Source organism: Aristolochia californica, unplaced genomic scaffold (genome assembly GCF_029961685.1).
Source record: "Aristolochia californica isolate CCGP_79_NKW_82.1479 unplaced genomic scaffold, dmAriCali1.0.hap1 SCAF_9, whole genome shotgun sequence".
In the NCBI taxonomy this organism is placed as follows: Eukaryota; Viridiplantae; Streptophyta; class Magnoliopsida; order Piperales; family Aristolochiaceae; genus Aristolochia; species Aristolochia californica.
The window spans coordinates 35,531,898-35,551,321 of NW_027182290.1; the positions used below are offsets into that span (position 1 = coordinate 35,531,898).

At 38.4% G+C, this 19,424-nt stretch overlaps 2 protein-coding genes across 4 annotated transcripts; one reads left to right on the top strand and one right to left on the bottom strand.

Annotated features, from left to right (window-relative positions):
* Positions 1 to 311: 311 nt before the first annotated feature.
* LOC137940471 (ras-related protein RABF1) lies at positions 312 to 7,342 on the top strand. 3 transcript variants are annotated; one of them, XM_068785549.1, is made up of 9 exons: positions 312 to 422; positions 1,169 to 1,242; positions 2,655 to 2,738; positions 2,897 to 2,991; positions 3,526 to 3,631; positions 3,713 to 3,802; positions 3,913 to 3,999; positions 6,889 to 6,960; positions 7,037 to 7,342. In XM_068785549.1, the coding sequence occupies exons 1-8, from the start codon at positions 398 to 400 to the stop codon at positions 6,919 to 6,921; spliced, it is 594 nt and encodes a 197-aa protein (XP_068641650.1). In that variant the 5' UTR covers positions 312 to 397; the 3' UTR covers positions 6,922 to 6,960; positions 7,037 to 7,342. The 3 variants fall into 3 exon arrangements, with proteins under 3 accessions (XP_068641650.1, XP_068641651.1, XP_068641652.1); XM_068785550.1 differs by having other exon boundaries at positions 7,045 to 7,342; XM_068785551.1 differs by having other exon boundaries at positions 6,889 to 6,923.
* Positions 7,343 to 9,842: 2,500 nt separating this feature from the next.
* Positions 9,843 to 14,402, bottom strand: LOC137940499 (serine/threonine-protein kinase 52-like). The gene is made up of 6 exons (XM_068785600.1): positions 13,902 to 14,402; positions 11,865 to 11,986; positions 11,060 to 11,256; positions 10,732 to 10,906; positions 10,448 to 10,582; positions 9,843 to 10,363 (listed from the first exon to the last, which is right to left on the bottom strand). Exons 1-6 carry the CDS (start codon positions 14,293 to 14,295, stop codon positions 10,157 to 10,159), a joined length of 1,230 nt encoding a protein of 409 aa, XP_068641701.1. The 5' UTR covers positions 14,296 to 14,402; the 3' UTR covers positions 9,843 to 10,156.
* Between the last annotated feature and the right edge of the window lie 5,022 nt (positions 14,403 to 19,424).

Here is a 19,424-nt window from a genome sequence, read left to right on the forward strand (position 1 = left end):
GTTTGTCTTTGTTTTTATGATTTGATGAAAATACCTTGGTTTTTTAATAATTTTATTTCAAATAAAATATATTTTTACTAAAAGTCACACCCACACGAATTTTTAGTCAAATTTTTATTAAAAAAATAGATTTTCTTTATTTTTCATTAAAAAGGCTAAAAGGTGTGTTGGATTGTAGAAAATCAGGGAGTGTGTTTGTGCTTGCAGAAAGCAAGCCCAGCGTCTGATGATCGTTGATATATATATATATATATATATATGTGTAGTTATAAGCACGCGAGGTACTATGGTAGCGTCGCAGGGTGGCCATACTTGTCTTGTTCCTTATCACACGGTAATATAAAATTCTCGCTCTTAGGTCCTCGCTTATTGCTGATTGACACGGAGTCTAGGCGCCATGGGCTGCTCGTCCTCTCTCCCAGGTTGTATCTCTAAATTGAATCATCCGTTCGTGGCTTCTTTCGTTTTTTTCGTCTCATCGTGCATGCTTAGAGTTATGCCTGGGTGATGATCTCGATGCTTCGAAATTCATCATTGGAAGTAAAAATGGAATCGATTTAGTGATTCAGGCGTATTTGAGTTTCTTGGGCCTTTCAAAATAGTTAGACGCTACTCGAGAACTTCCTGACTTAATTCCGGTTCTTTTGTTCTGAAATTCGCGCTCTAATTTGTTGGAGGCTGCACTCTTTATTTGGTGTAATTAGACTTAAAAAGTTTTTTTTGCTATTTTTCTTATCTACCTCCTGAAGTCTTAATCACCCTTGCACAATATGCACGTCTTATTTACTTGCATTTTCTGGATGTCTGTGAAGTACTGAGTTGTTTCTTCGTCAATATTCTGTTTCAAATTACTTTAAATTAATTACCACGACGAAATTCTGTCACTTGGATGAAGATATTATAAAGAGTGTTTGAATATGTTATGGCACCCACTCTTATACTTGAGAGATCTAGGAGCAATTTTGAACTTTCTACCCTCTTGGTTCCTTCTATTATCACAGATCATGGATGCAGCTATTTCCACCCTCTAGGTTCTGTCTACTATTATGCTCTATTATATTTTTCAAAACGTTTTCTGGCATTGAAGAGTAACAATATTACTGCTAATTCTTGTCATCGTTAACCACATTGTTATCTTTAACATATTTATGCTGGGAATGTTTGATAGATAGAAATTCTGGGCAGCTAGGTGCAAATTTAGAAAACTCTGCAAGTGCTGACTCAAAAAACTTGAGGGTGAAGGTATACTTATCTTTCTTTTAGGCCTTTAAAGATGTTTCAGTATTTGACTTTGCCTTTCTCTAGAAATGTCTATAGATAGGATCTCTGAGCTGCTGGGCAACTAAATCTGTATGTTTCTATATCATCTAACTGCCTTTGATTATATTATATCATGGTCTAAAGGTTGCAGACTACAATTTTTTCTTAGGTTGTTTTGACCCTAAGATTCTGCTTTATCCAAGCCAAGTGGCTTCTGCTGCAGTGGCTTTTCTATGTTAAACAAGCAAATGCCATGTTTTTGTTGGTGAGCCTAATGGCTGTTGGTTTCTTTTATTATATTGACCAATGAAAGTACATCCACAATTCATCTCAATATCTTGCTCTTAGCATATTCAGTAGGTAACCATATTTCTTGAACTATTTATTCCCAGTAGCCTAAGTTGTTCTAACATATGTTTTTGAAATAGTGGATTGGAACTTCTTTTTTTGGTTAATGTGGTAGATTTTTCTGAAACCTGCTCTTGTAAATATTGAAAAGCTGCTATGTGAATTTCCCCTGAGACAAGTTCTAGGTTCTGAGGTGGAAAGCTAGAGAGTTCCTCGTGAGGAGAGAAAGAGTGCAAACAACTTTAGTGTTAGTAAATTTTGATTTGGAGCTATTTTGTTGCTTCTACCTGTAGTCCGAAAGTTTCATGTTTGTTGTTTTGAAAAATGCATGTTGGTTAGTATTATTGTTCTGGGGATTTGTTAAGTGCACAAATGGGAGTGATGCAGCATTTCGTTTCAGTACTGGATGTTGATATCACTGACATAGCTTGGTTGCTTGGATGGAGCTGCCAGTTTAAGAACAAACAGACCATTGTTGTGAGATAGTAATCCACACTGGTTATGCAAACATAAGAGCCACCTTTGTGTTTTTCTTTACTTGGAACTTCCGTCATTAGAATTTGTGATAGTCACCTCAGTGTCATTACCAGTGCATTACTTTACGTATTCCCATGAGATACGTGTTGTATAAGCTTTATACAAGTTCCATACATGCATATATTGTATCATATAATTTTTTTAATCTTTTGCTTTTCTTCTTATTTTTGCTCTTGCTTGTCTGACACTTTCTTATATCCTTCAACTTTTTTTGTTCAAACGCAATTGATTTTTCCCTCGACAAACAAATAAATGTTCACTGAATGTTATCTTACAAATATTTGTATTCTTTGGACTTTTTTTCTAATCTTGGGACTGGCACTACATTACAAACTTCATATGAACCTTCATATTATGGAAAGAGTATCCACCTATTTTCTTTTATTTTTATAGTGCACTTTTTCACATTGTTGTCTCCGCCTGTTTGCTTCAGGCATTGTTTTCTATTTTATGGGTCATGAGATTTTTTATTTCTGTTGTGGGCTTTGACTGTAACAATCATAATACAGTTGGTGCTCTTGGGGGATTCTGGTGTTGGTAAAAGCTGTATTGTTCTGCGCTTTGTTCGTGGTCAGTTTGATCCAACATCAAAGGTATGAATATATTTTTGCTTATTTATGCAATATAACCAATTTCATGATGCAACTGAACTTAATGTTCTCTTGTTCCTCAGCCAGTATAAGTATCGATTCTCTTCACCAAATGATTTACAGTTGTTATCTTATGTCCCTGATGACAAAATTGGTTTCAGGTGACAGTTGGTGCATCATTCTTATCTCAAACAATAGCTCTGCAAGATTCCACTACTGTGAAATTTGAAATATGGGATACTGCAGGCCAGGAGAGGTAGAGTCATAGAATAGTTCCACGACTTGTCTGCTTTTTAAAGCCTACATTTTGAACATTTGCACATTTAAAAAAAAAAGGAAAAAAAAAAAGAATCTTGAGAATTTTCAAATTTCATGTCGAGGGAGTAAGGTTGTTTTTCTGTGAATCTTTATTTTTCATCTTTTGGATTCTGCCTCTCTTTTTTGAGGAAGTATGAGACTTTCCAGTTCTTTGTCCGTCTCTTGGCTCCATCCACTTGATTGTGGTAAACCCCATTCAGATTCTCTGGTTCGACATGGAGTGGGACACCGATTGCCTTATTATTTGCAACCCTTTTACTGCTTATTGTATTTTCTTGTTGGTTGCATGTATTTCTCTTTCTTTGCTAGTGGCAAGGAGGTTTAGCGTTATTGCTTCCTTCCCTTCTTTTTTCTCTTCTTTTGCCACTCTTTGTTATATTGTAATTCTCACATCATTCTGGAAAGAAAATTGTTCCACATTGTTTTGTTTTAAGACTACAATCCATTCAATTACATTTTTGTTTTTTATCAGGTATGCTGCACTGGCACCTCTTTACTACCGTGGAGCTGCTGTTGCAGTTGTTGTGTATGACATCACAGTCCCAGAGTCATTTAACAAAGCCCAATATTGGGTTAAGGTACTTGTTGTGGAAGCAATGGGTTGATAGTTATTTTTTCAATCTTATATTGAACGATTCATGCCCTATCCCATGTAACAGGAGCTGCAAAAGCATGGAAGCCCAGGCATTGTCATGGCTTTAGTGGGTAATAAAGCTGATCTTCACGAAAACCGTAAAGTTTCAGTGCAAGTATGTTTACATTCTTAAGCTTGATTTGTATAAAATATATGGACCCTATTTGTTAGGATAGCTACAGCTTAAAGACTGTTATTTGACATCTAAATATCTTGTTCCTGAAGGATGGTGTAGACTATGCAGAAAAGAATGGAATGTTTTTCATTGAGACATCTGCAAAGACAGCCGATAATATAAATCAGTTATTCGAGGTAAGTGTCAGACTTAACTGCTGTAGTTTTCTTACCAGCATACACTAGATGGTGTATATCATCAGTGAAGACTATCTATTTGTTTCATTTCCTTATTGATCTTTTTGTTGGTGGATGTAAATTTTCCAATTGTTACTGTTTTAATTGTTCTCATGCTAGTATATTAAAATATAACTTACATGCTTTTATGTAGTACAGGTTGTTCCATTATTTTGGATCCTATGTTATATTTTCATTCTACACGAATAATTATAGTGTTCATGGAGAATGGTATGTTAATGCTTATATTTGTCAAAAATGTGTGACAAATGGATGTACAAGGATCAGGATGAGAAACGTATAAAGGAAGTGTCAAATACCAATTACTACTTTAAAGTAAAAGATTGTTGCATTCTTATCTTTATTACAGTTGAAAAAAACTGTAAAACAGTTTCTTGCAAATTTTATCTAGTAAACAAAAAAGGCGTTCTGAGCTTGTAATCTGATGCAGTTCATGTCTACCTAACGGCTCAAAGCACAGTGCATGGGATCCTGGGGATTGAGCCTTGGGCTCAATGGCCATGTGTAGTTTTTTAACTTGATATCCGGGGTTCAAGTCTCACTGAAGTCAATGGTTTCGTAGGTGTCTACTGTTACTAATCTCAAGAAGAAAATAAAAATGTTTGGGTTCCTTTAGTAGATATTGGATGAATAAATTGCTGATGGTGGTTGCAAGGAGTTGTCATCTGTTGTGGAATGTTTAGTCGATGTTGAATGGAGCTCCTAGATCATCTGAACTCAATGTTGCCTGTAGGCTTAATTTTCTTGAGCTTCAGGGACATTGTCATCCAGCATAGTTCTGGTAAATGGGAGTCATATTCTATACTACGAGCTATAGCAAACATTTTATGTGAAGTAGGATTTTTCCAAACAACCTGAGATGGTAATGTTTTCTTTAAAGTTGGGTACACATACATCCTAGAATGGTTAGCCAAAGTTAAGAAGCAATTTTTCAACCAATGATTAACCGAAGGATTTTTCCAGTCCTCCTTTATTAACCAGAGGATTTTTTCCAGTCCAACTAATATTAACCAAAGGATTTTTCCGGACTTTAATCAGTGTGGGATTATTCTCATTAATATATATTTTTTAAAGTGTAAAATTAAAAAGATAGAGGAGAGAGACAGGTGTGGCAATTCTGGCACTCATTAGGATGTCTAATATCTACCTCTCTTCTATAATAGGCACTTAAGTGATAATAGGACAAAAGTACATAAATGCCCCTCTACCCTAAACTCTCCATTACTCCCTAATGGCAACTCAGAATAAACTAAAAATTTAACCATATGAATCCCTTACCAAATCGGACATACTCCTCTAGAGTGACAATGTTATAAGGTGAAATGACAAAGTACCCTTGTCCAGCATTCAACAATTTTCATTTTGGTTAAAATATTTTTATTTATATTTAGCAAGTAGATAATAAGGCGGACGTTCATTCTTCCTTTTAGTGTTGTATGGAACTCAATCAAAAAAAGAATAGCTATTAATGAAAGAAATCAGTAGGGAAGCAGAAAAGACAACTTAAGCAAAGTTCGCATAACTTAGAGCTTAGCAGAAAAGAACAGGATTGGTGTGAACTTAGAGCTTAGCAGAGAAGAACAGGATTGGTGTGAACTTAGAGCTTAGCCAGAGATTACGGCATAACTTATGCAGATGTCATTGTTTATTTGCCAAAAGTTATAGGAAGGACAAGGCTGAGAGCTTGGACAGAAATTTTAGCATGATCTTTTTGCTAGTCCCACATAGATTGCTGCATTAGCAATTTTGTGCCACACCTCATCTCTGCCTCAGATCACCTTGTTTACAACATTAACTGCAAGCAAAATTCAGTGACTAACTCTTCCTCCATATTGTATTCATTTTGTAGCCATCTCTAACAAAGTATTTGGCCTGTCCTAGTGACCTTCGAGGTTGTTTGATAACTGGCAAAAAAATTATTGGTGAAATGAGGGGATGAAAGAGTGAACACCTTCTCTACAGAGACTGAAAGAGAGGAAATGGAAGAAGAGAAGTGGAGATCACTAGACGGGCTTATGAGGGATTATTCAGGTCTTAATTACCAAATTGGTGGTATGGATGGTTGGGTGTGTATTATGAATCTTTGATACTGTTCACAAACTGGGAGATTCCAATGGTGAACTTGTGATTGGGACTTTAGTTCAACTGTAGTTCAACGGTCACATGAGGGACTTTGTAATATGAGGTCTTGAGTTCAAGTTTCACCTTCAAGTATTGGAGGTAGAGTGTGTGTGTAATCAACATTCAAAAAAAAAAAAAGAGAAGACTTATGGAACAAATTGCAGATATGGTTTCAAGGAGAGGAGAAAGTTGCTTGGTTTTAAGTAGCGATTAGGATTTTGGAACTATTTAGTAAGCTACTCAGAGATTATTTGAATTGTTGAAAATGTTGCTTTGGGGTTGGAATCTCATTTACTTGGAGATTTGTTTTGGATACTAAAATGACACTTCACCTAAATTTCTGAGAAACCTTTGGAAAAACTTCAAGGAGATGTTTCTGAAACATTTAGGAAACCTTTACTATAATTTATTTGAAATTTGTCCAGAATTCCATAAAGAATCATTTATTTATATGTTTCCTCAAGATGGCAGGTTAAAGATGAGAATGTTGAAGTGTTTGGTTTTAACCTGTTGTTTAATTGAGTAAAAAATAGATTATAACTAATTAATTGTTTTGTACGTGAAAAGGAACTTAATTTAAATATGAAAGTAAATAACCAAACTTATTTTGGTAGTTCAAAGCCTGCTCAAAATTCCTTTACGGGCATGATTATGTTGGACTCTCTCTCTCTCTCTCTCTGTGCTTATGTCTGTCTTTTACTTCTACAGGAAATAGCTAAGCGGCTGCCACGAACATCTTGATTGTAAAGCTTTGAACTCAATCAATCAAATCGTTATCATGTAATGTTTATTTTGTGTATTGTCTCAGTGCATAATAATTTTTGAATTTTGTTTCACTCTGATGGTTTTATTGTAGCTTTTCAGCTGTTCAGTCCTGCCATGGCCGTGCAAGCTCAACTGCACCCTGTTTTATCGATCTCTTGTTTTTAAGTCCGGTTTCCTTGTTCATAGAAGAACAGCGTCTCTCAGCTTTATGTCACGACGGCCTAGGATGCAAATGTAATCCAATTGTATTGATTGCATCCCTTATATGTGACCACTGGCCTTCTTCCTGCTGCTACGTTCAGTAGTTTGTTCTAAGCTTAGTGACCTGGAAATCTGTAAACTGGAAACTCGTAACTTGGCAAGCGCTGTGGTTCATAAGAAAACGGTTCTGATTCAATTGTGACATAGTAACCAAAGGCATGATAGTGAATGGAGAGAGTGATTAATATATGCTCGTGGACAAGTGTCAGGAAGCTACGTTCATGACCTTGAAAGAAATCCCTCCTGATACACTCATACTCCTTGGCAATACTGCATTGAGCTCGTCATTGTCACGGTCGTTGTTAGTATACCTGCATCGACATGACCTCGATCGTCGTTTTCATCATCGTGAACAAGGTTGTTTTTCTTCTTCATCACTCTCATTGTCATTGTCTTCCGCGTGTAGAGGTGGACTAGGCTTTGGTGACATTCAAGGAGGCTTATCCGAAGGAGTTCGTTGAATTTGTAGTAGTCTGGAAAGCTCCGGTGCAAAGCTGGAGAAATCAATCTCCTCGACAGTCGATCTCGAACTAGCAGTCATCCAGGTCGCCAGTATCATCTTCTCCTGGAAATGCCCTACCCATGGTGGCTTTGGTCTCCAACACGCTCGGCTCCTCCTTGTCGCCGCCGAACTCTCTCGTCATCATGTTTCGGATGTCTGCCGGGCAGAGGCTCGCCGAAAGAAAATGGCGCAGAGAACAAGAACCAGGATGGACGGCTCCTCTAACAAGGGCAATTCAGTTCGGAAAAGCTCGGTGTCTCTTGTTGGATCGAGAGCATTAGTATATTCGCATTCGGCTTCAGAAAAGGGAACAAAGGCTTGCGGCCAGTCCAACCACTCAAAAGTAAGGATCTTCGTTGGACTCTGGTAAACACAGCCCATGTTCGATGGGAACTAGCTCCGTCGTTCCACCTGCAGCGCAACCGTCATTCAAGTAGCTGCCCAGACCAGTTTAATCATTCAAATAGCTGTCAAAACCAGTCGAATGGCTCTGTTTCCACACCAGGCCAACTACAATTTAACCATCATTCGGGTAGCTGCCCAAACCAGTGGAAACGTAACCATGATTCGAGTAGCCGTCTAAACCAGTCGAATGGCTCTGTTTCCTAACCAGGATGTTTCCGTCGTGTCTCTCTCTGCGAAGCCACCATGCTCGTTGAGATAAGCAGCGACCTAACGGACCGCTTTCTTAACGTCCCGTGCGGGGCCGGTCAGCCCTTCGGGCTCTAAGATGAAGCCAACCAAACTCTTGGAGATGCCTGGTTTCTCATCAATTGGCTTCACCACCGGAATCTTGGTTCCATTGTCGTTGCACAGGTAGCAGGCTCCACCTACAGCTCCCGGCGTAGGAGCAGATCTCCCCCAGATTCAATTGCTAAAAGTTGCCTCCAGAATGAGTGCAGGATATCATGGGCCTCCCTCCCGGCAAGGACCTCGATGTGGGCATGGCCTGTGTACTCACCGTCATGGGGTTCATCCACTTGGCCTGCACTGTTGAGGCGAGGAGTGGAGAAGCTGCGCTTGATGGTGGCAGCAGAGATGGCGGCAGTTTTTAAGGAGCGGGCAAGGTTGGCTCTGATCAAGTTCGAAAGCCACGGGGTCTGGGAAATGAATGAATGATCGGAGCTTGGACGTGCTTGCCTCTACCGGCGGGCAGAGGCTTGATTCCATATGGGGATGATCGATGGTTACAGCCATTTGCAAAGGTATAATCTTGATCCTGCAAACCGAGATGATGAAGTGCATGCTTAGGTTACTCTTCCTTCATCTTTTCTGCTGCCCCCGTCTTCTGCGGCCTGCTTCCAATGGCCGTACGCCATAACGAATAGTGATTAATGCAATGACCATACGCCATTTTCCTCTTTGCTAGAAGCAACCAAATTAGTGAGACTACCTGCAGGAAAACATCAGACCACGCCTCCATCAAACAATAGTGATTAATGCACCATTGCAGCAAACGCTTTGGTCGACATAAATAGCTAGCCCAAACCTTTCAGAAGGCAAGTAATCGGCTGTAAGTGGGATAATAAAGGATTTCTTTAATTCAGTAGAAGAGGTCAATTGGTGCACATTCATGGAGAGGCAAGTTTCCTTCTCTGCTTTCTAAATTTAGTGAAGATAGAGAGATATTTTCTTAGTTTAAACGGTAGTTTAAACTTTAAAGAATTAATTTCCTGTTTCTTGTTAAGGAACGAGAAATCGAGTATGAACTGCTAATTTATAGTATTCAATCTCTTTTATCTTCATCTTAAGACACACGATCCTAGGACTCCAGCCAATCCATTTTCCCTCAGCTTCCCTCTCTCTCTTCCATCCACTGAACTTTGCTCAAGATCGTTTCTTCACGATGAATGAACCTCCTGGCTTGGTTGAGCTTCAGCGGTTCTTTTCGTGTTTGTTTTTGAATAAATATATCAGTTTTGGTATACCTCCCTATTCGACCTAACTGCTGGTGCATTCCACAGTTGGATTCATCAGAGTTAGAAATGAGGGAACCCCCAATACATTGCTTTCGGATTTAGAGGAGAATTTCATGTATTTCAACTGAACAACTAAGCAAATGATGGTCCATGCTCTATTTCAATGGAACAAGTCCATTCCACTATATTTTGAAAAGATAATCCACTCATCCATGTCATCAAAAACCATAATCTCAATTATTCAAATCGTCATATTATAATTAGAATATAGAAGCTCATCTTACAAAGTAGTTGAAAAGCCAGTCAAATCCCTACAGCAGGCTAGTCAATCAAATACACAAAGAAGAAAAAACCTTTACACAGAGTGCAGCAACCAGAAACGCCAATGATGTGCCCAGCTTCCTTTCTAGTGGTAACCATCCCATGTCTATAACTGCAAAGCTTCATCCTCTAATTACAAATGGTGATTACCATGAGCTCATTTTCCATGTCTGGGCCCAACTAAAAATTTCTGCAAGAAGAATCTTCATTACGGGCCCCGATATCTCCTGAAGCACAAACATCCCTGCTGCTGGTCCAAAGGTATCATCCCTCCGCCCTTGGATGTGTCTATCGCCTCTAACATAGCTACCGCTTCATCCATCTCAGGCCTCTTATCTGGGTTTGCATCCCAGCATCTCTTCATCACATTGGCCAAGGAGCTTGGACAACAGCGAGGGATCTCAGGTCTCAAATTCTGCCATTCCAGGACAATTGGTAATTTTTATAGCTCAAAACTCCAAACAGAAGGATTTCAAGGACTAAAGGATTCACAGCTTACTTGTCGGACAACTGCAGAGGTCACTTCCGAGAAGCTAAGATCAGGATATGGCATGTCACAGCAATAAATCTCCCACAAGCAGATGCCAAAGCTGTACACATCACATTTTCTATTATATGGGCTGCCATTGAGCACCTATAATAATTTATTCCGGTCAGTATGAGCAACAGCATACAAGAGAACTTCCAGTGACTCAAAACTGTTGCAACTAGAAGGAAAAGAAAACTGGTAAACTATAAAGATAAAATTCTACTGGGAAGAATGCTGGATACAACAACAAGTACCTCAGGTGCCATGTAACCAAGTGTTCCCGTCTCACCAGTCATGTCATTAGGATTTTGAGCCTCAACACGAGCAACCCCAAAATCTGCAATTTTTACAGTTCGTGTCTTATCCAGAAGCATGTTTTCTGTCTTCACATCTCTGTGAACAATCTTTTTCGAGTGTAGATAACTCAACCTATAAAAACATAACTAGCTTGCTTTACAAAAATAGCTTCTTCCTAAATACAAAATCGTTATACAAAATTGTTTAATAATGATAATTGATAAATGGACGATTACAATTGTGACACACTTGTAATTGAAGTAAGAGCTAGGGGAGAAACTTTACCCTCGAGCAAGATCAAGTGCCAACTGTACTACTACTTTAAAAGCAAGCTTCCTTCTTCGATTTTTTATGAGGTACGATTTAAGTGCACCTCCAGGAAGATACTCCACAACAACACAGCAAACATTACTTGGCATGCCAATTTGGCCATTTTCTGTTTGTATATTTAAATCGGATGAGCCAATAGTTGCACCTATGAACTACATAAGAGTCCATGAGTTAGACTTGCAGTGAAATGTATTAAAAAAAATGGCATACACAAGGTCCACACAAACAACAAAATGGAATAACAAGCAAATATTACATTGAGTAAGAGCTTTAGAAAGAAAATAATATGAAAAGAAAAAATGAAGATTCTACGTGCAGCATGAGGCATTTCACCACTCCTATGAGATGGTGCATATGTATGCGAGAACAAGTGTTTTTTAATGCCTGTTGTTCTCAGTTTTATCACAATTAAAAACCGATCTGTTTCAAGACACAAGTCAAGAAATAGTGACCAAAAAGATGAACAGAATTTGATAATGCTAAGTTGCTCTGCATCTGGAGGACTTACAGCCCTACTAAACAAGCAACTCCATTTCAACAATTAAGTTCATGCAGTGGAATAATATTTTGATACATAGAAGCATCCAAGATGTCCCATCAACTGTGACTAAATCACTCTGACATGATAGGATCAAAGTACATCCCTTCAAGAAATTACAAGTTCATCCAAAAAACTTAGAAAGAGAAGACAACTGTGAGGTTTTACTGAAAGCATTTATAACAAAGAAAACTGCTGATATCCATAAAAACTAAATGTTACCTTAGTAACATTAGGATGATCAAGCTTATGCCAGACTGCAACTTCTTGTGTGAAAGCTGCACGCAGAGAAGCAATTTCTGCTTCTGTTCTATGTCCCTCCTCCCCCCAGTCAAGCAGTTTTACTATATATACAACATTAAAGACAGAGACACACTGTTACTAAAACCCAAGTTGAATGTTTGTTTTTCTTCAATTATAATCAAAGAACGCAAAAATATAGAGCAGCTTGAAAAAAAGAAAATTCTTCATAGTGAACCCACATGGAACTGATCAACAAACAGCAAGAGACACACCTCATCTTCTTGAATATTTACACACAAAGAGTAAGATAGTATGAGGGAAAATCTTGTGATGTCAACAAGAACTACCTGAAAAAGAAGAACCATATATACACTGAAGTAGCGGTACCAGTGTTGGTACTAGCATGCTTCTTCAAGTAACATACTTTATTGCTAAGACCAGTGGAAGATGCCTGAATGACCATTTCCCAGGGAAAAAGTATACTTAAACTATTCAAGTAGCATCAGTAAACATGATCCAGCCATGAAAGACATACAGTTTTCCATCATGGATGGATCATAGCCATACGAAACGACGATACGACAAGTGACCTGCAATGGGCAATTAAGATAAAAAGAACAGCCCATAAAATGTCCACAAAAAAAAAAAGGCCAGGTATTTCCTCTTGTCTTGCCATAAAACAAAGTCGTTCATAGGTCAGTTAAGGAGTGTGGGGAGTGGGAAAGGAGAGGTCTTGTGAGGACTAGAGCAATGTCCTGTATTGACAATGACTACAGTTTGGACAGTGGGCAAACTGACACTCAATCTAATACTACGGCCAAATCATCTTGTTCAACTTGTGAAACCACTGGTCCTGCACGTTGCCTAGTTCCATTGTGCATATGTGCTTTCCTAGGAACATCATAGTTCAGTAAATGATATAATACTCTCCTCTAATCCATCCAATTACTTTTTTATCTCCAACTGCCAGGAAATCACAAAACTGACATTACTGGAAAGGTCTGAACCAACAAAAAGTTGGAATCACATGAACACTTAGGAAAAGATACCAAAAACAGTAAAAGTCACAGTGAATACTGTGAAAGTCACGGATTATCTGAAAGACTAAAGTCGGTGAGAAAAGCCAGAACTATGAGAGTTTATCAATATGGAAATATATGGCCTGCTTAAAACAAGAACATTTCCAAAACAAAGCGGTAAATCAGTCTAGCTAATCGAACCCAAGACAAAGACTAAATACAGCTCCCAACTCAAAGACTTAATACAGGATCTGACCAAGATGAAGGGTTCTTCTACAACAAACAAACTGTATACTTCGGTGGTCAAACTGAATAATGCAAGTACGAAACAGAAAGGCCACTGGTTGCCCAAATCCAAGACCAACAGAGAACATCTAAAATCTAAAATTACAATGGCTGAAAAGCACATGGATGAGGATGGATTAAATCCAATTCCACACTCATACAAGAGGACAAAAGAAACGAAGCCCTAAATAAAAAGAAGACGTAGAAGAGGAAGATCTAGGTCTCAGAGAGGACACCCACCACCATCATCACAATCAAAGCCCTGTCCAACTACGTTGGTATCAGGATTCTGGAACACTCAGGAAAAGGGAAATGGAAAACCAGAACGGAGCCTAGATAGCCTTTGAGACAGGTAGTTCATACCTGGGCCGAGGAAAACTATAAAAAAAAAAAAAAAAAAAAAAAACAAACGCAAGGTCTGAGAACCGAAAATGCAAAAAGGTACTGAAGAAATGAACGCCAGAAAGCCCAGAACAGGGAACCGAGAAATAAAGGATCAAGGAAACTCATAATGCTTTTCGGAAACCCCAAATGTTTTCAACAGTTAAAAGTTTCTCGGGGAAATGAAAGAAAATAGATCCAAAAGCCCAGAAGGACTCCTACAATGCATCCACAATCAGATGATCAGACCACAAACAAAGAGAGACGTGCTACGACAGAAAAACAAAAAACAACAGCACAGCAACTACAATCCAAAGTCCGGAGCTTTTACATGCAACATCCTGTCCGTCGTAAATTCCTCGATGAACAGTTCCGAAGGTGCCCCGAGCAATTACACTCTTTATAATAAGCTTGGAGGGATCGATTTCCCACTCTTGTCTGGCGACCCTCTCCTCTTTCTTCTTCTCCATGGTCCATGCCCGTGTGAGGTGCCTCTCAAGCTGATCATCGAGGCTTTTTAGGTCGATCTGATCCGCCCTCACGAACCCATCACTAGTCTCTTTCATTTCCGCCTCTGTTCCGCTCTTTCTTCCCCTGCTCTCAACGCTTCCGTAGGAGATAGAGGAAGAGGTTGGATTAGAGTTAATGGGTGTTTTGCCGCCTTCTGCCTCTCGGGGCAGTTTGTTTTCCTCTGTTTCTCTCACCTCTCTTGTATTATGATCCATGTGGGCACATGGATTGCCTGATCCCAGCGTGTGTTTCTGACCCACCTCGGTCTCTCTCTCTCTCTCTCTCTCTCCGCCTTTTAAAAAAAATCTCTCGCTACTCTGTTTCTTCTCCCCAGCCCCGTGCAGTCCCTACTTTTTATTCTACAACACTTTCCAGTTCTATACTGGTTCTCAAATTTTGCGTTTTTCCTCCTCCTTTATTTATCCTTCTCAAATTTTAACCAGAAAAAAACAAATGAAAGATGAAAACTGAGAAAAAAAAATCATGATTTTACTTAATTTCTACTGGTTATTTTCTTTAGTACTCAAATCTTAACGTTCGTAAAGAAGAACTTCCACTTAATAGCTCTCTCTTCCCTTGTCTGTTTCCATTTCTCGATCGTTTATATCTGCTCTCGCCTTCTTTGACCTTTTTTTCTTTTTACTGTTCTCCCTCTCCTCTCTTCTTTTCACCTCGTATCCCTTTCTGTTTTGATATTTTCCAGATCTTTCTCATCTAATCCTCTATCTACTTGTTGATTCACGGTCAGAGTACCTTTCCGCAACCAATCTCTTAAAAAGCGCCCTTGCCTTGTTGATTCTGGTGATTCTGGTGATTCTAGAGCGTGGAAGTTGCAACAAGTAAAAAAATCTTCCACAAGTTCACGATTTCACTGCTCTTGACTTGACGAGAGACTTTGATTATTATTAATAGCGGCAGTGCCATATCAATATTTTTCTGTTTGTCTTTTTATATACACTTTCACCGTCACATTGTTAGACTTCGATTAGAAAACCAACACCAATCAAAGAGTTTTCAGTCTTCCACGGAATCAGAAGAACAGAACTTCACGCCGGAAATGGATTTCTGAAAGGTGTTAGAAATATCTCGGCCACTGCTGTAAAAGTGGACGGTTGGCCGGTGCCGGAGGGGGCCACATGCAGTTCCCTTTCATACTCCATAGAATAATAAGCATTAATGATTGAATGAATATAAAAATCGGTTCGAGCTTGCAGAAAAAGAAAAATCTGAAACATATAAGAATTGAACAAATAGCAAAACGAAAAAAAAAGAAAGTAATACATGTTTAAACTGCAAATCGCAAAGTTGAAAACTCCATTTTAGGCCAATGAAGAATTTTTCTTTAATTTATTTTTAGAGTCATCAGGAGCATTCATGGCACCACCATGTGGTGTTACCAAACTGGAGAACTGCTGAAGATGTCTCTGCCTGCAAAATCACCCAACTTTCTGGTTAATCTTCATCTCTGACAAAAAACGGATTACGAAAATAAAGGCGAAGACCCTGTTCTAATCTTCGCATCTTCGCATCATTATTAGCTCTCGGAATCGTTCTCGTTTCAGTATTTGATATAAATGATCCGTCCTGCATTCACAAGGGAATTAACGAACTGTTCTTGGTCCCTAGGGAACAGTGCTTACAAGACAATCATTTAATGGATAAACTCTGGAGTCATAATTGAACAACTGAACTATCCATTAATGGGTAAGCACTGTTCAGGCTTCAGTTCCTTTCAGTCTGGTCAAAGATTGAAGGTTAGTGAACTGAATTTAAGATCAATTAAAAGGACATTTCATGAGGCTTTTATTAAATCTTTTTCGTGTTCTGGGTATAGTTTGATTGAACGCTTTTCCATCTTAATGTAAAAAGCCTCAGAGAGAAACAAGCATGAAGCATCTCCTTTTAAGCGTTCTAGCTTTCTTTTGCCTCTCCTAGATTTTGCTTTGAATGAAATTAAAGGGGATTAGGAAAGCCTGAAAATAAAAGAAAAAAGTAAAAGGGGAGTGCATCTTTGTGTTTACTTGGATCAATGGAAAATCAAATAATAAATATAATAAAATATTTCAATATTTTAACCAAAACTTAATGATGTTTGTATTGACATGCTCAAATTCAAAATGAAGAAACCAGATGCTAGCCAAGGAGATCGATCCAGGGAAGGTGTATTTGCATTATTAAACGCACACATCATGATCTAATGACTTAGGACGAATGGGTGTATCTAGGCCTATCAATCCAACAAGACTCTGGAGGATTACTATATTGTGGAATTGAGCTCGTACATTATAGTGAGCTCACTCGTTAAAATTATTTCTCTTGTAAACAACTTCATCATTATAGTGAATTATTACAGCGGCAGAAGACATGACATAGTCTCACCTTGAGGCGAACCTCTATAAATCTTGTGTTTTCGTGTTTGCTCTCATTAATATTGAATTAAAGCGTCTAATTCCTAACAAATTGTTCATTCTTTATCATGCTCTATGTACCCTTTTTTCCTTCATTCTTTTGTAATTAGTTACCAATGTATTTTTCTCATCTTTATTATCTTAATCTTCGTTTCATTAATTCGTCGAGCGATTGAAATTAACATTCTTACTCGAGGGGCAGTCCCAGAGTTAACACAGGTAATGGACGCATCAAATAATGTGGTCTGGATTGAGACAAATATTCATGAAAGCTACTCATCAATTGTTGCTTGAAACAAGAGATACAACAAAGGAACTAAAGACGGGATCGAATTGATCCACATATTATGTCCTAATATTGATCAAGTCAATTTGATGCCTTGGCTTTGTTTTTATTTTTCTGCATGCTCTAAGATTACTTCCACATGAAGAGAAGCTTTGTCTTTTCTCTGTTCATTTTAGGGAAATTTAGGTTTTTACCCAATTTTTTAAATTTATTTAGATAAATGACCACCAATTGGACTTATTTAGAAGAATACTAAACTTTGACCGGTCAATTACACATGTGTACGGTCAAAGGTGACACGTAAGCTTTGACCGATTACATGTTGCCACATCATCGCCCATGAAGGATGCCATGTCATTAAATGACAAAAAAAAACCACAATTTAAAATATAACATGGCAAACCACGTCATCATCCATGTTAATACCTTTTAGATTTTAAAATAAAATTTATCAATACACTTTTTATTACCTTATATATTAAAATAATAAATTATAAAAAATAATTTAAAAAATTAACTCTTACCTATTTAATGATGTGACATCTTATATGGGTGATGATGTGTTAGAATGGTGACATGTCAATCGACTCACCTAGTGCCTATGTGCCATGATAACATAGCGACGTGTTACCTTTGATTGTACACATGTACAATTGATGGGTCAAAGTTGGGTATTTTTCTAAATAAGTTCAAACTGTCGTCATTTATCTAATTAAATTTTAAAAATTGGGTAAAAACCTAAAAGTCTCTTGATTCTAATGTTGCTTCATAAACACAGAACTGGTTTCATCAGGAACCAACTGTTTAAATAAAACACAAAAACTAGGAAAGTCCTTTTTAATGTTTTGGGAAAATGGATCATCGGGTACATGTTTTGAGGTATTCTCAAGATGTTTTTTGCGAAAAAAAAGAGCTCTATTTGTAGCAGAAATGCAACAATTCTCTTTTATTTTTCGAAACATGCAAGATAGCTTTGTTCACCATCGGATTAAGCAAAACCGACGATAAAAACCCCATTACACTTCTCACTCCATGCGACTAACAGAAGTCGTTGGAAGCTGAACCTCCCGCTTCTCGTCTTCGTCGTCGTCCCAAATTGTTGTCTTGTAATAACAGCCATACAGTATTAACTGGATCGCTCCCAAAATCACACCTGAACCGTTGGGAATCTGTAGAAGAAAAACACGATTATGTAAGCTTCGACTAACCTTTAATGGAGGCAATGCGATTATATTTTGAAGGTACTTACCACAATGAAGGGATCAAAATCGATAAGACCGTAAATGGTCCAACAAATGCCATTCAGAAAATTTGTCAAAGACAGATAGAATGGCATATACTTAACGCTCTTCGTCTTCATCACGGTTCTCTGTAAAAAAAAAACAAATAAATTAATGACTTAATAAAGATATCAAAGAAATAGTTTTTTCTCAAAGAAATGGAGAGGATTACCATGATCGTCAAGGGTGAAGCATACATTGCACAGTTGAAAATCAAACAGAGAATTCCAACTATGCGTGATCTCAGTGTATGGGTATGAGCGAGGGTTAGAACGACGGTGACAACCGCGGCGATGAAGGCTACTTCAATCAGCAAGATCACAATCATTCTCCACTGCATCAATTCGAAGAAAAACAATGCAAGATCAGAGATTACGTACTTTACAGTGCATGTTTGAAATGGTAGAGCTTACCCTTTGTTTTTTGCTGGCGAACGTGAAGTAAATAATGAGGAAAGCGGCCCCTAATACGAACCCGATACCATTGGTAGTTACAACGAGGATGCTATTAGGGTGGACGATGGGGAGACCGTAGAATATCCACAGAACACAGTTCAAAATCGTAGCTAGATATGGATCCGCTTTGAACTTTTCCGTGTCTTTCTTCTTCCATATTTGATAAAATGTCGGCCTGCGAAAAAAAACTCGGAGGACTACAAGCACTTGTATTTATAGGAGTTTAGTAGATAAGATACATCTGTTACAAATATTTGAAAAATATTTAAATTTGAACAGATTTGGTTATATCTTGGATTATCTTCCATAATCGTCATCCTCATCTATTTGTTTAGCTTTATCTGTTTGTTGAGATTCAGTTGTTCCAATACGCCCCCTCAATCGCAATGGGAGCTCGTGTACATTGTGATTGGCTCGAAGTTGGCAGAAACGTGCAGTGGGAAGCGCTTTTGTGAATGAGTCAGCTAGTTGATCTGCGCTGGAGATGAAACGAACCTGTAGTTGACGTTGGGCAACCTGATCGCGCACAAAGTGAATGTCTAGTTCGATGTGCTTTGTGCGTGAGTGATAGAGAGGGTTAGCCGTGAGATATGTGGCCCCTATATTATCGCACCAGAGTGTAGTTGTACGTTGACTTGAGATGCCGAGTTCAATGAGAAGAGAGCGGAGCCACATAACTTCTGCAGTGGTATTAGCAATGGCACGATATTCTGCTTCGGTACTGGATCGTGAAACCGTTGGTTGTTTGCGGGAGCTCCATGATATTAAATTAGAACCAAGATATACACAATAACCACTTACAGATCGTCTGTCGTCGGGACAACCGGCCCAGTCGGCATCAGAGAAAGCATGTATTTCTGTGGATGAGTTACGGCGGATGAAAATGCCATGGTGAATAGTTTGCTTAAGATATCG

What these genes read in the sequence shown, in the direction of transcription:
- LOC137940499 (XM_068785600.1), bottom strand. Translation starts at nt 14,295, where the DNA reads ATGGATCATAATACAAGAGAGGTGAGAGAAACAGAGGAAAACAAACTG. An exon ending in CGACGGACAGGATGTTGCAT is followed by an intron (nt 11,987 to 13,901) that starts GTAAAAGCTCCG and finishes TTGTATATATAG; the next exon opens with TAAAACTGCTTGACTGGGGG. An exon ending in CCTCTGCAGTTGTCCGACAA is followed by an intron (nt 10,364 to 10,447) that starts GTAAGCTGTGAA and finishes CTGGAATGGCAG; the next exon opens with AATTTGAGACCTGAGATCCC.
- LOC137940471 (XM_068785549.1), top strand. Translation starts at nt 398, where the DNA reads ATGGGCTGCTCGTCCTCTCTCCCAG. An exon ending in AAGCCCAATATTGGGTTAAG is followed by an intron (nt 3,632 to 3,712) that starts GTACTTGTTGTG and finishes CCCATGTAACAG; the next exon opens with GAGCTGCAAAAGCATGGAAG. An exon ending in ACCGTAAAGTTTCAGTGCAA is followed by an intron (nt 3,803 to 3,912) that starts GTATGTTTACAT and finishes TTGTTCCTGAAG; the next exon opens with GATGGTGTAGACTATGCAGA.